This window comes from Haliaeetus albicilla, chromosome 12 (genome assembly GCF_947461875.1).
Source record: "Haliaeetus albicilla chromosome 12, bHalAlb1.1, whole genome shotgun sequence".
NCBI lineage: Eukaryota > Metazoa > Chordata > Aves > Accipitriformes > Accipitridae > Haliaeetus > Haliaeetus albicilla.
The window spans coordinates 13,682,535-13,696,908 of record NC_091494.1 but is presented as its reverse complement, the minus strand read 5'-3'; the positions used below and the strand labels follow the sequence as shown (position 1 = coordinate 13,696,908).

Here is a 14,374-nt window from a genome sequence, read left to right as displayed (position 1 = left end):
TTCAGGTTCAGTTTATCAAATTTCAGGTCTAGTTGGTAAAATGAACAGGACAGATTTGAAAGAGTACATTATAGCACGCTTTTAAAATAAAATTAAACCCTATTTAGACTTGCGTAGGCTTCCTTGATTACTGTGCATCTAAGCTGTGCTACTAAAAATATTACAGAAAATGTCTTTCTCGCATGCTAAGGATTCATTTCCTAAAGTCCCTGAAGGCAGGAAAAACAGATTAAGAACATAAATAGGATTCACTTGCATTGTCCTTAGACAGGCAAAACTCCTATTAAAGTCAGTGAGAGCTTTGCCTGTCCAGGGACTGCAGACTGCTGCTTAAAATTTCAATTCCTTTCTAAAATGCCTGTGTTTCTTCCTACCATAGAAATATATTGCTTTTCTTTCCCTAAATAGTGGCAGTTACAGGACCAAATCTATCCCTTGTTCTCTTTCACATACTCCACTTACTTTCTCAGAGTTAAGTCTAAATTTCAACCTTTCAAATCAGTTTCAGAAGTCAGAATTTATAGTATCATGGGAGTGTATAAAAATGTAAGGTTGTTTTGTTGACAGAAAAGATTATACATTTGGCAAAAGGGAAGCTACTTCAAAAGCTATTTTGGCTCTTCCATCAAAAACACCCATTAGCTGAAAGCATTTGAAGTAAAATGTGAGGTATCTGTAACCAAAGGAGCTGTAATATCTAGCACCAGCAAGGGCGAAAGGTCACGTTTCAATATTACAGGCTCTTTCCCACCAGCTCCTTTCAAATCTGCTGCATTGCTAAAGCAAGTAAGCACTTTGTGCTGATTTACTGCACACCAAGTGTGTAAAGGCTATAACTTCTGATCTACTTGAAGAGAACTAGAGAAAAGGGGGGGAGGTGGCTAGAAGATAACTCACATCACGAATCACCAACAAACTGCATTTATATTTTCTAACTCTGCCATGCCTAGCACAAGCTCAGTCAAATTAGAGGGTTTTGGTTTTTAAGTTGGTAGATTGGTAGAAATTTTCATGCATAAACTAAAGCCCATGCTAGGACTTTTATAGGTGGTAGGGTTGATCTGTGTTTTTTTGTTTTGGTTTGCTGGGGGGGGGTAATTTTTTTATTTGGGGGGCAGTGTTTGAAGGTATGGGAAAGGAATGGGGTTAAGATTTCACAAATCTTCTGCAGAACAAGTTTAGTCTCAAAACACAACAATGCTATTTATTGCATAGGGTTAGCTGATCTTATCAGAATAAATGCATTAAAAACTGCAAACCCTGCTTTTACGTCAAATTACCTGTGAAGGACTATCACAGTATTTGCCCAATTTTACTTCTACATACTAATTTTCTTTCACAGACTTTTTCATCTGTACTTTACCTAAGAGCATTACAGATTGTCCTAATATGTCAAGATGCCCAAATTCCATGCCATGCCTCAAACCCCAATATATCTGTCAAAATACAAAATTAGTGACTCTAACATTGATGGGCATAGTAATATACTGAGATTTATAGGTCTCCATTTGCTCATTCCCTCCAACGCTTTCAGTGTGGGAACACATGAAAATGTTTACTGTTATTGCCATCCCCTCATCCAAAATATCTATGGTAAAATACTATTTGAGATGCTATTCAGTTTCACAGCCATGGCTGAGCTGAAGTATATACCTGAAAGCAATTCAGCCACTTTGCTGCATACAACAAATACAGCTTATCATCACCAGAATGACAAGATTTATTCTTCAAATATAAGCTCTCTATGAATTTAAATCTGTGGGGTTTTTAGTGAGTAAAAATTATTATTAAATTAGTCCTTTAATATAAGAACTTTACATCACTGTTTCTTTCAATAATTTAATGGGACAACTTTATGTCACTGTTTCTTTGAACAATTTTAACAGTGAAAAAACATGGGCTCTAATCTTCCTCCTACAGTTAGACCTCATTGATATTTCAGAGACTAGTTATTTTTCAGAAATTTTGCTTAAGATTAATAACCATTTTGCTGTTATTCTTCACAGCTGACCATTCTATTTGAGGCCAGCCTGACAAATACCATTCTGCTCCAGCAAAGACAAAGCAGCTCTGCCACATTTCAAAATGGCTTAGTCCTTCATCCTCTCTTCAGGAGCAGCACAAAGGACAACCACCATCTCTGAACTAAACAGTTCACTCTCACTGATGGTGAAATTGTCTTCTGTGAGTGAACACTTACTAAGTTTTATGAATTTTCTCCACAGAAAATTTAAAGCCTCACTCTGCTGACAACTAAGCTTTCAGCCATGAAACAACACAGAACAACAAAATAATAACTCTTCCTGGACAATCCTCTTAAGTAAGCTACTCAAGCACGGCTTCAGTCTGTAGCACTGAGCTTCCCTCTCTGGTTTAATATATTATTAGAACATTATCTATTCTGAACTGCCTCTATTTTGAATACCAACCAAACAGTAAAGGCCTTTTTCTTTTTTTATGGCTGTTGTGGTTTAACCCCAGCCAGCAACTAAGCACCATGCAGCCGCTCACTTACTCTCCCCCCACCCACTGTGATGGGGGAGAAAATCAGGAAAAGAAGTAAAACTCGTGGGTTAGGAATGGTTTAATAGAATATAAAAAGAAGACACTAATAAAGATAATGATAACGCTAATAAAGTGACAACAGTAATGATAAAAGGACTGACACATACAAATGATGCACAGTGCAATTGCTCACCACCCGCTGATCAACAACACCCAGTTAGTCCCCAAGCGGCAATCCCCCCACCCCCACTCCCCGGGTTTATATACTAGATGTGACGTCTCATGGTATGGAATACCCCCTTGGCCACTTTGGGTCAGCTGCCCTGGCTGTGTCCTGTGCCAACTTCTTGTGCCCCTCCAGCTTTCTCGCTGGCTGGGCACGAGAAGCTGAAAAATCCTTGACTTTAGACTAAACATTACTTAGCAACAACCAAAACCATCAGTGTTATCAACATTCTTCTCATACTGAACTCAAAACATAGCACTGTACCAGCTACTAAGAAGACAATTAACTCTATCCCAGCTGAAACCAGGACACTGGCTATAGTAGAAATCTGTTCTTGATGCAGCTTTTCAAATCATAGTATTATTCTGGAAAGTGTCTATAAAAATTTAGACTATATCTACATTTAATCACAAAGATGTGACTGCAGTTCATATCGCCATACTTGAGTTACTGTTAGATTAGCTAGCTGGGGCTCAGCGGTAGAACAGAGCCAGAGAGTTAAATTGAATTTGCAGAGCAATTTACTGGGAGTAGGGGAAAGTTCATTAAGCAAACTGAGCTAACTGGATTGGCAGTGATCAAAAGAAATATATAAACCCATATAGCCACATTTATAAATTTCTTTCTGGAGAGCAGGGCATCTCGGAGACTTCAGATTTGAAAAAGTGCATTTACAAAATGAAACCATCACAATCATGGTTACAACAGAACTAAGATGGATGTAATTGGATTTATGAAACATTTTGATTCACATGCACACACTGAGCTCCAAAGCAACACAGCCCTTCTCCCCTCACCTTCTGAGTATTAAATGGTTTTTAATACATTTTCATCACAACCATGGGAATAATTCTAAATTAATTATAACTTTTATGTGAATGCTTATATGAATTTCTTTCTTATTGTAGTCCAAGGGAGCTGAAAGTAACAAAGCATCTTATAAGTAGCATCATTGTTAGTCCAGTTCATAGGTTTATGATTTTAGTTTACCTTCTCTGTGCAACACTTGCCATTCCCCAGCAATCCAAGACTTCCTGGATGCATAGAGGATAGTATATCGTGTAACAACTGTTTCAGGACCGTCAGGTGGCTTCCAGGAAACCAAAGCAGTATCATCCTCTATCAAAGTCACCTTCACTCCTACTGGAGGGCCAGATGGTGCTGTGAGAACAGTAACACAATGCTATTAGGCTAACCTAATTTACATGCAATTAAATTGCTCAGAAAGAAACTGATGTGCAGACCTAATGGGTACTGCTACACCACAGATGAACAACATATAAACAAATACATACTGCTTCTCAAGAGAAACTCTCCTGTTAACTCTGATCTGGTCAATAGCTTAGATTTTGTGAAAGCAAATTTCATATTTTTCCTTCAACTCCAGAAAGAAACAGTTTCTTACAAAAAACCACATCATCACCCTGCGAACCATTACCCATCCCAAACATTGCAATGCTGAGAACATGAAGCTGAAGTTTTTTAATTTTCACTGACCAAGCTGACAGAAAAGCAAACTAGAAGCTAGGGCAGTAGATATGTAATATTCTTACAGTTTCTAAAATGTCTGGTTTTTAAAATACACTTTCATAATGCCTATGAATCAGCCATGCCTGTTCAATACATATTTTAAATTTTTTCTTCAAGTTATTTCCATTCAGTTGGTGCTAATGTTGTAAGTATATCACATTTTACATAAAAATCATTGCTGATTTTAGGTAGATTTTGCAAAAGAATTTCACATTCCCAAAACAAGGATTTTCCTGACAGCATTTTTCTGTCTCTCACTGAGAAGAGCAATATCTGTATCTCAGAGGTAAGTATTTCTCTCTCCTACAGACAGCTTAAAATTAATAAGCAATTTTTTAGGCCATTTGGGTTACAGAGCTTTCTTTTTAGAACCATGTGGTCCTCTCCTAGTGTCTTACCTTCTGGAAGGGTAGTATGGTAGACTACCGGACTCCAGGGACTGGAGAGCTGGTCCACATGCAGCCGAACTGCAAATTCATACATGGTTTTTGGCTCAAGACCTTGAACTAACATGTGAGTCTCTGACCTGTACAGATGAAGGAATAAAATAAATTTAACACCAGCAATTGACTTAAGATCCCAAACTCAAATGTTATCTCTTAGTCACTGTGAGTAGATTCTCACTGTCAGTTCAACACAAGACAAACCAGTTCAAGTCCAGACACATACTCCATCTGCACTGTCCACCTGAAAATGTAATTGTACTAACCCTGGAGCTCTCCGGAGCATACTATGTCTGCTATCAGTTGACTTGAGCTCCAGTTTTCACACAGGTTGTTTGGAGAGCTGATACACAAGCAAGTCCAAGAATATTATTGCCCAGATCACCGGCAGGTATCCCAAACTTAGCTTTTTCCACATTTGTCCGTAGGACATTATGCTTCAAGATGGAGTAACACTTAAACTACAACCAGCACCACAGCTGAAAGGCACATGCTGTCGGCTCCATCAGCTATTCCTGATCTGCTTCTCAGTTCACAGAACAGACGTAGGCTATGTGTGCAACTTCCCCTTCCACTTCTGGCCTCTATCACCTCATGTGTAGGGGATGTCTGTAGAATATGAATGTTCCCTACTCATCTTCTACTCATATTTGGTAATTTAATGATTATAAAATTGATTATGTTAATTGTAATATTGTAGTTTACTATTTGATCACAAAGTCAATTGTAGACGTCCTGCTTTACTTTGATTCTGGGGGCAGGGGGAAATCTTTCATATACATCAGGGTTAATTCCAGGTGATAATACCCAAGTTGAGATTAAATCTCAATTTAAAATGGTGTTACTCTACAGATATTGCTTTATTAAATCTCATTTAGTATTTTTGTCTTCCATACTGCAAAGGCAGTCACCAATATTTGCAATAGTCTCATCCTATCACGAAGAGCGGCATTTATTGCTATGCTCCATATTGCACACTAAGAATTTTACATGGTGATTATACTGTGTCTAATCGTGAAGTCAGGAGTTATACAGCAGGGGATGTGTTCTTTGAAGAGAAAACCATCAGTATTAGGATGGAAACTGTCTTTTAGACGGCATTTTTCTTATTTAGAAGGCTTGAGTAAACCCAAGTGTTGAGGGAGCTACACACATGTGGATTCTCTCAACAGCACCATGGCTCCCAGCATAGGCAGTCACAATGGAGCAAAGTCTTCTGCTCCCATACCGCCTGGGCAGAGAGTTGAACCCCAAGCCTAGGCAGAATTTCTTCTCTATTCTGCCACTCTGTGGCTCACGCATTGCTTCTCTGAAAAGCAACCTGTAGTTCCTACTCAGCTTTCTCCTGGCAGGGTGCCACACACTCAGGAATGTGGCATTCCCATAATAACATGCTCAAGCCCTCAAAACTCAAAAATTCTTGTTTCCTGTCTTAAAATCAGACACTGGGTAAATCCCATCTTTTCCCAGACAAGCTACCTATAAAATAGGTATTCAATTTTATTTGGCTGAAGAAGAGCTTATAATTAAATTCAACTTAGACAGCTAAAAAGACATTAAAAATTCAAGAGCTTCTCCGGGGATCCAACACAAGGATCACAGGTAGAGAATTAAGCTGTTCTACGAACATGTCTTAAATAAACCAAGAAACAGAACTAGCAGCCACTGGGCAAAACACACAGTCCTCTAAGGGAGATAAAAGTTGTTATAGTAAAAGGCTATTAAGAGAGGGTAGGAAGAGTAGAAACTGAGTGGGAAGGATCTGGAAATGGGAAACCAAGACTTATTAGTAGTGCTGCACTTACGTTTGAAGGTAGAGAACCAGAGAAGCATTCTGCAGCCCCACTGGGTTGCAGCGGATTGTGTAGTTAATGACTTGCGCAGATGTAAAGGCAGGCTTTCCCCAGTGAAGGTAGATAGAAGATGAAGTGTTAGCTTTGGCATAGAGGTGGTGAGGAGGTGGTGGTGGTGGCACCATGCGATCACGGACAGCTGTTTAAAACAAACAAGGAGCACAAATTATTTAATGAACTGTATACAGATACTGGTAAGATCAAGAGACAGGTCTGAGCCCACAGGTTAGATTCAAATCTGCCCCTACCCAGCACTACCTGGGTATTCAGACCCAGGAATCTGATTCTAGCTATTAAAGACGCCTCCTAACCCAATACATGTCACATATTACTTCTGTAGTCCCACTTGTTTAGCCAAAAACAAAGTCAAAACTATAAACAGAGACAAGGAAGAGAAATAAATCTCTCATAAGATACATGATACATCACTGGTTAGCTGATGCAGACAATCTAATAGGGGAGGAAAGTGTGCTTGGTAGCTATCTTGTTTCCTCAGCTGCAGTTCATGAACATAGGAGACTGTCTCGGTTGCAGGATGACTAGGAGAGTATTTGTCACAGATATAATCTTTCTCGTTCTCTGTTTTACACTGAATTAATTGATTATTTATAGGTTAAAAAAACAGAGCTGCTGGGACCTTGAAACAGCTCAGTTCTTAGTAAATTCTTCGTGTATCTACAACACTTACAGACACATCCTGGAGTGCTGACTGTTTGGTCTGCCTGATAACCTTCTTCCATACTGTTATATGCGAGCAGCCTTACATGATACTTTCTTCTAGGATCTGCACAAAGAGAAAAGGAATAATTAGACTCAAATAAAAAAATAAGGACTTTCAGACTTCTACAGATAGTGAGATAACTTGATTCTCCTGCAAGTTTGGTTCAAAACTTGTCTGCTACAATCAGCAGACTGATGAACAGGCTGGATGCCTGGAAGCCTGTCTTTTCTCCAGCCCTGCAAATTCCCCTGAATCTTTGCCCAGAGTCAGTCACATATCTCCTAGTCTTGCTTTTGATAGCCTGAAACAGAAGTTTGTAACAGAAATCAGTGGGAGTAGGATAAATATCACATTTCTATCTGTAACAAAATCACACCTTCACAGCTACAGAGCTAGATTTCATAGTATGATTCAGCATATTGAAAGTGCTTTCAATCTACATAAAGATTTGTTAAAACAAATAGCCTGAGGTCCACAGAAACCAACATTTATTTCTGGATAAGCAGGCTGTAATGAAGCAGGGCAATCAAAACGAAGGCAGGAAGACAGGACTCAGCAAAGAAATGGGAAATATTTTGGTTCCCGGTTCCGAGAGGAGGTATACTGTGAAACAATAGTGATTGTTAATAATGCCTTTCGCATTAACTTCCACATGTTTTCTTGAAAGCTGGTTCTGGCATTCTTAGAAGGTCACTGTTCCCAGCTTGAAGGGTCTCCCTATTTCCCTTTCTCTGGCCACATCTTTGGGTACCCATATTGCAGTTTGCTGCTTCTCTCAGTTCTGTTAATGATACACTGGCCTTGATCCAAGTGAAAAATTACTACAGAGAAATGATTTAGAAGCCTTGAGCTTTCTGTAAGTGGAGATGGCGTGGGGTACCTGCAGGTGATTAGAGTGCAAACCACCAGGATGGCTGCACTGCTTCTCCGCAGCCTACTCCCTTACGATGGTATTTGCAACAAATCCCTTCCATACAATGATGATTTGCTAGGTGGTAGCGTTTGCTACTAGTACATACAAGCTCTTCTGGGTTCAGCTAAACTTACCCCAGTACTGATGTAGGTACTAGGACATTCTCTTCTATTGTCATGAACATCTTTCCTTCTGTTAAGATTTTCAGAAAGTTCAGATGTTATATAACTGTGCTGATCTTGTTTATTTCTTTTTTCTTGCCCTAAAATACCATAATATTATCCCTTCCCAAAATAAGCTCTCCTCTTTCTCATTTTAGCTGAGATTCGATATGGCCTCTCTCATAAAATAAGCAGGAACACAAATCCTTGACATTTCTTCACCACAAATACTTTTGTTTACATCAGATCGTTAGCTCCCTCTGCAGTCTCTGCACCAGCAATACAATCTCAACAACTCGATTTATGTTTCCATAAAGACAGCGTAGTGATTTCATAATAATACATTTTGTAAAATCTTTTCATATTTCTTTTGAAATAAGACAATCTTTTTGCGATGTAGTTACCTACATCAGCTTTAAATGAGATACCGCTAGGTAGAGTATACATCTCTATGTATGTTTATTTTTAAAAGACTGTTTTACTAAAATCTAAATACAGGTGTAAAAGAAAAGGTGTTCTTAAATTTGGATCAAAGTATTTCTTTGATGTGTTCAACACTAATGGTAGAATGGGCAAGAGGAGCCCATTCCCATTTTCAAATAAACTTTAACATCACAAGTAGACAATACAAATAACAAAATTTCAAAAAATGAGATTTTTTTTAAACTAGAGTAAAATTCTCATTTGCTTTGAAGGTTTTTTTCACTTTACATATCACTTTAACAACAGACATCAGTTGTTCCGAGCCAACAAACTAAAATCAGAGAAAAGGAGATGGACACAAACAGACAGAATAACCTTAAGCATGTGATAAAAGAAAATATGGAATTTTAATACTGAAAATTCAGAAAGATAGTAAGATATTATATGTAAATCATTGCAATATCTTAAAAATTTGTAAAAAACAAAAGATGTGTGAAGGGAAGGTGCATTTAAAAACACTGAGCCCAACCAAAAAACTGCACTTCAAAAGTACCAAGTGATTTAGATACATCAAAATCAAATTATAGTGGCTTATTGAGGCAAATTACAGCACGCATCTCAGAAAAGCAGAAATATATACCTTCCCAGGCTTCTTAACCTATCGTAGGAATACATATATTTAGCATGTAACTGAAATACTCAAAAACAAAGCCAAAATTTTAATAAGAGGCCCTCAAGACATCTTTAAGATCTCAGTAGAATTATGCTTTGGAGGTTGTTATAATAATCGATTCTCCCATCCATTCTTAGAAGAAACTTGAATTCCGGTACTATTTAGCAGACTCTTGAACAGATTCCACATAAACAGGTAGCATCCAGCTGGCCAAGTGTCACAGTCTATCTTTTTCTTTACAAGTTCCTGCAGAAGAGACCCCTGCTGCATTTCCGCAAGACACAGAATGACAGACACGACAATTTATCATCCTGCTGAGCACCTTCAAAAACTCTGTGCCCTTTGAAAGTGGTCACCCAGAACTGATCATCTTCACTGTGAAATGAAGAATAGCTAAGGTCTAGTGCCCTGCTGAGCTGAATGAGGAGCCTGTGAGGTCTGTTTATCCTCATGGCCTTTTTTTTTTTTAAAAACCTGAATTCCTCATTAACACTTGATCAGGGGGGAGAGGAAGAATAATGGGATGTAGAAGAAAAGCAAAAAATGTAACTCCCACAAAAAAAATTCACTTCTTTTTAAATCTTATTTTTAAGTGTCTTAACACTCTACATTTAGAAAAAGCACGATGTTGAATACCATTCATCTTACTCTTGTATAATGCAAGTTTCAAAAAGAATTATCTTTATATAGAAGAACCTGTTTAAAAATAAAGCCTCCCAACTAGTCTTTACCATTTAAAAAACAAGGTTATTTCCACTTCAGGACATCATGGTTCAACTGGTAGCAAGACTAGTTCAATCCAAAAGTGGTATCAGAATTTTTAAGATGTCACACATTACTACTCCTATCGTTGAGAAACCATCTGCTGGTATCTGTAATTGAGCAACTGAGGAGGGCTGCATTATGTACTGCCCTAGAAATGCCTAAATGTTATAGTAATCCAAAAAGGAGAATATAAGAGCATACTGAGCAGCAAAAGAAATTGATGTGAAACTTGTTTCACACATTACATGTATAACATGAGCGAAGACCAATTCAAAGTACTTGCTGAGACGGTGTTCCATGTTGAGCATAGCTTCATCAAACGCAAAACAAAATAGCCAACAGCCAAAGATCTGCCTCCGGTTCCAACAGATACTTGCACACTATTTGTTTTATGAAGTGGTTGAAAATATTTTTTTGTCTGAAGTAGCCTCTGTTTAGAATATTTTTAACAATTGTTAGCATCATTTACAGGCTTATGATATGATTTACTCCTCAATGGCAATCCCAGTACAAACTTGGCATAAAAGCCAGACACATCCTTAGAGAGAAAACAAACTTCAGGATCTTTCTTGCCTTTAACCAGCATAGGTATCCTGAATCGTTTACACATAAATCATTGATAAAAGATTGGGGATAGCTTGGCCACCTGGGGGCCTGACAGTCTCAAATTTAGTGTGTGCCATCCATGCACATTATACAGCAACAGGAGGCTTGAGAGGCTCAGAAAGCAGGGAAGCGAGTATTGAGGCCATCAGTCATGCTCCTAACAGACCCAGAAGTAACACATCTTTCCACAGAAGATCACTGCTATTCAGAAAAAAATCAGGTGCAGTGATTTGCTCAACCCATTCAACACCTAAATTCAGTTTAAGTAAAAAAAAACTCGCGTCAAGATTTCACCTCCACATTTTCAAACTTTCTCTGAACAGCTGGTAACACTGAGTCATTTCAATTAATTCTCTTGCAATTGCCAGGATTTGTGTAGTGGTTGAAGGCTTGTTCCCAGACCTAAGGTGAACTCAACCAATTCTGTAGCCTATTTACCCACTGGCTGAATTTTTTAAAGTTAATTTGTTTCTGTTGAATATGGTTTGTTTTAGTTTGGTTTTTTTAGTGCTGCTGGTATTAGGCTGTTGTAAAATTAAGTGTCACAGCACCTACCTACAGCTTTTTAATAGGCATTTTTATTGTTATGACTTAAATCTGCTGGTTAGAAAGGACGCAAAAACTACACTGTTTGTACAAATCAAGAGGCCAGCACTGATGTTGGTACAAACATGCTAGAGCTAATTCATAAATTTTATTACAAGACTGCCTCTGGAGTACACAGAGACTGTCTTATAAGACAGTATAGGGGGGAGGTGATAAGCTGGCATAGTTTCACATGGTACAATGGATCTGCCTCACACACCCTTTTTGTATAACCAAAACCTGTCAGTATTAAAAACACATGAATAACAGTTCAACAAAAGACACAAATTTTGCCTCTGGTAATACTACTGCTATAAAGTAAGAGTAGGAAAAAGCTAAATATGCCTTATATTGATTAATTTCAAATTATCAAAACAGATACTGTCCCAAAAATCACGGTTTCACAATTTATGTAGGATCAGCCTCTTTTTCCTATGGCAGTTTTTGTAGGCAGAGCACTGCTCCCTGATGATACTCCTGTGGAATCTCATATCCTGTCATTTACTCTCCCATAAAAATCTGCAGTGAGCCATGCAGATTCAACCCTGGTAGGTCTTTCAGCAGCAAGACACGTGGGGGAGCCTTCTCTTTGTTTTGCGAGTCTATGAATAGGTTCCATACCTTACAGTAAAACTATGGCAAAGCTAAACACTGCAAGTATAAGCAAAAAAATTAAGTTGAACTATCATTTAAAACATGGATTGTAACTTGGAAAAAACATTAAACATTACAGTAGCTGAAGCTTGGTAAGAGTTTGGATGACAATGATTTACTTGCATATCTTACTGTCTTAATACATTCTGGAGATACAATCTTAAGAGACTATGTTCAGCTTCTCAGAAAGCAGATAGGAAGCTCATAGCAGTTACTGTGTTAATGCTGTAAAAACAGATTCTTCAAGAAAAATACCACAGTGCACTCAGATGTTCCAACCCTGGTTGTGTGACAAGTCATTTCATTTCCCAGCATGGGGGGAGAACCACAGCTGTTTGTCTGTCTGGACACAAGAAACTGAGAGAAACTGCAAAAATATCATGAAGAATTGAGAGTTGGTTCATTAGCAGTCCTATTGCTCTACAGTCCATTGGAACATCCACATTTTGTTGCACCAGCTCAAAGTTATTCAGTATTCTTTACTACTGCCATCAGCCTTGCTTCTACGTAAATCTTCATTTCTCTTCCAGTAAGGGGAGAAGTTGCTACTCCAAAGCAGCTGTCTGTCAGAAATGCTCATATTCAGATTTTCCCATTTTCTTGTCCAAAACTTAAGAAGTTAATATGTTCAAATTATATACATTTATTAGTTAAACATGGATTAAACATACAGAGCCCAGTTTTGAAAGCTTAGAAAAATATAAATGGTCCAGTAAATACATACACAATGGTAGGCAAAAGCAACTACAGAGTTGTTATCTTCTCATGCCAGAAAACTAGTTTTAGTGTATGTTAGTGTATTCCATGGAACTCCATTGAGTTACTGACTCAAACATAGTTCTTCAGTTCTTCTAAAACATTGAGACAAATACACAGAAAAAAAACATAAAACAATCTGGCATTGTTCCACAGTAGAATAAATGGTGCTTCTGTTGACACTTGCTGGCCTCTGAAAAATACCTACTGAAAACCCAGGTTTTGCTGTGATGACTGCTGTAGCAGCTACCATTATCTGGGGGGTGGGGTGGAAAAAAGGTCTTCTGTTTTGAAGACATTTCCCTAGTGATAAAGGTGACATGGGGAGAGGAAGAAACATCTCTCCCACCAACATGGGTTAGTTCCATCTGGTAGAGTTATACCTCATTACTGCCAGATGGTGTCCTCATGCACTTCCAATGAACACAGCTGGAAAAACTAGAGGCATCAAAGATTAAATGCCTGTATTAGCAGTTAAACAACTAAAAACAAAAATGTGCTTCAAATCACTTTGCAGCTGGTGAAGTACTTTTTAATACAACTACCTCATTCTTAAATTACTAAGATTGCACAGACTGAACTTTTAGGAAAAGTTACTAAGAACAATAAAGTCACTTCCATATTCACAATGGAACAAAAAGTTCTCAATACATTCTATTACATAATTAAAACCCTCTAAGCTTAAAGCAGCACGACACTAACAACACAGCCAATGAAAAATCCTAATCCATATGTAATTCCATCCGCCTTCTCAAAAGAATACAGAGAAATGCAAATGTCCTGATTACATTTTAACATTATCTTCAAATCAGTTTTCTGCAAAAGACCAAACTGAGTTTATCCCATTCAGATTTTTATAATCTGTCTTCATAGGATTCTTATATTCCAGGTACATTTAGAGCATTAAAGATAAGTATAAAACTTGTAAGAGCAGGTTCCAGTACCACATTGTACATGAGACATGCTCTGGGTAACTGTTCATTCAGCTGCAGCTTATCTTGAATACAAAATGAAGAGTTCTAAATCAAGAGTGTTACAGAGCCATGTTTGCTGATATCAACAGCCAAAATTTTGGCTTTCTGGCAAATGCTTCACAGAAAGCATCTGTTTACAGGCTACTTAGCCAAGGTTACAAGAGAGTGTAATATTGCAACCCCTAAAAGCCCTGCCATTGTTTCCTTCAGCTGCTGCATGTTTGTGAAGCTCCGAAGGCCTTGAAAGGAGCCAGAGCAGAGCCAACAGGTCAGGGCTAGATAAAATTAAGAAAGAATCTGAGGTCAGACCATGAAAGAACTTTTTTTTTTTTCCACCCCTCCAGAACAGTGAGTCCACCTCCAGCAGCCTTTCATTCAGTCCTGATAAGAAGAGACAGCACTCCACAATCTGGATTTCAGACTTTTTAAGTCCTCTTTGGGGAGGGGAAAAGATAAGGAAGCCCAAAGAAAATGGACGTTTTACTATCATTTACTGTTGACTCATTAAGTCTGGATACTGAGCATACTTTCGTACCTGTTTTGAACATCCCTGCTCTCAGCACTTTAAAAGGAAAGTATTGATAGA

At 38.1% G+C, this 14,374-nt stretch overlaps 1 protein-coding gene and 1 long non-coding RNA gene across 3 annotated transcripts in view; one reads left to right on the top strand and one right to left on the bottom strand.

Annotated features, from left to right (window-relative positions):
- PRTG (protogenin) overlaps positions 1-14,374 on the bottom strand; it is a 91,755-nt gene that overhangs the window by 11,409 nt on the left and 65,972 nt on the right. The window contains 4 exon segments of the mRNA XM_069798207.1: positions 3,722-3,892; positions 4,660-4,787; positions 6,510-6,696; positions 7,246-7,341. Coding sequence (XP_069654308.1) covers positions 3,722-3,892; positions 4,660-4,787; positions 6,510-6,696; positions 7,246-7,341 — 582 coding nt within the window.
- LOC138688028 (uncharacterized) overlaps positions 1-14,374 on the top strand; it is a 60,060-nt gene that overhangs the window by 23,559 nt on the left and 22,127 nt on the right. The window contains exon 3 of one of the 2 annotated variants that reach the window (XR_011327073.1): positions 2,007-3,728. The exons of the other annotated variant lie outside the window; for it this stretch is intronic. This is a non-coding gene — a long non-coding RNA (uncharacterized lncRNA). Of the gene's footprint in view, positions 1-2,006; positions 3,729-14,374 lie in introns of those variants that run through there. 2 annotated transcript variants of the gene reach the window in all.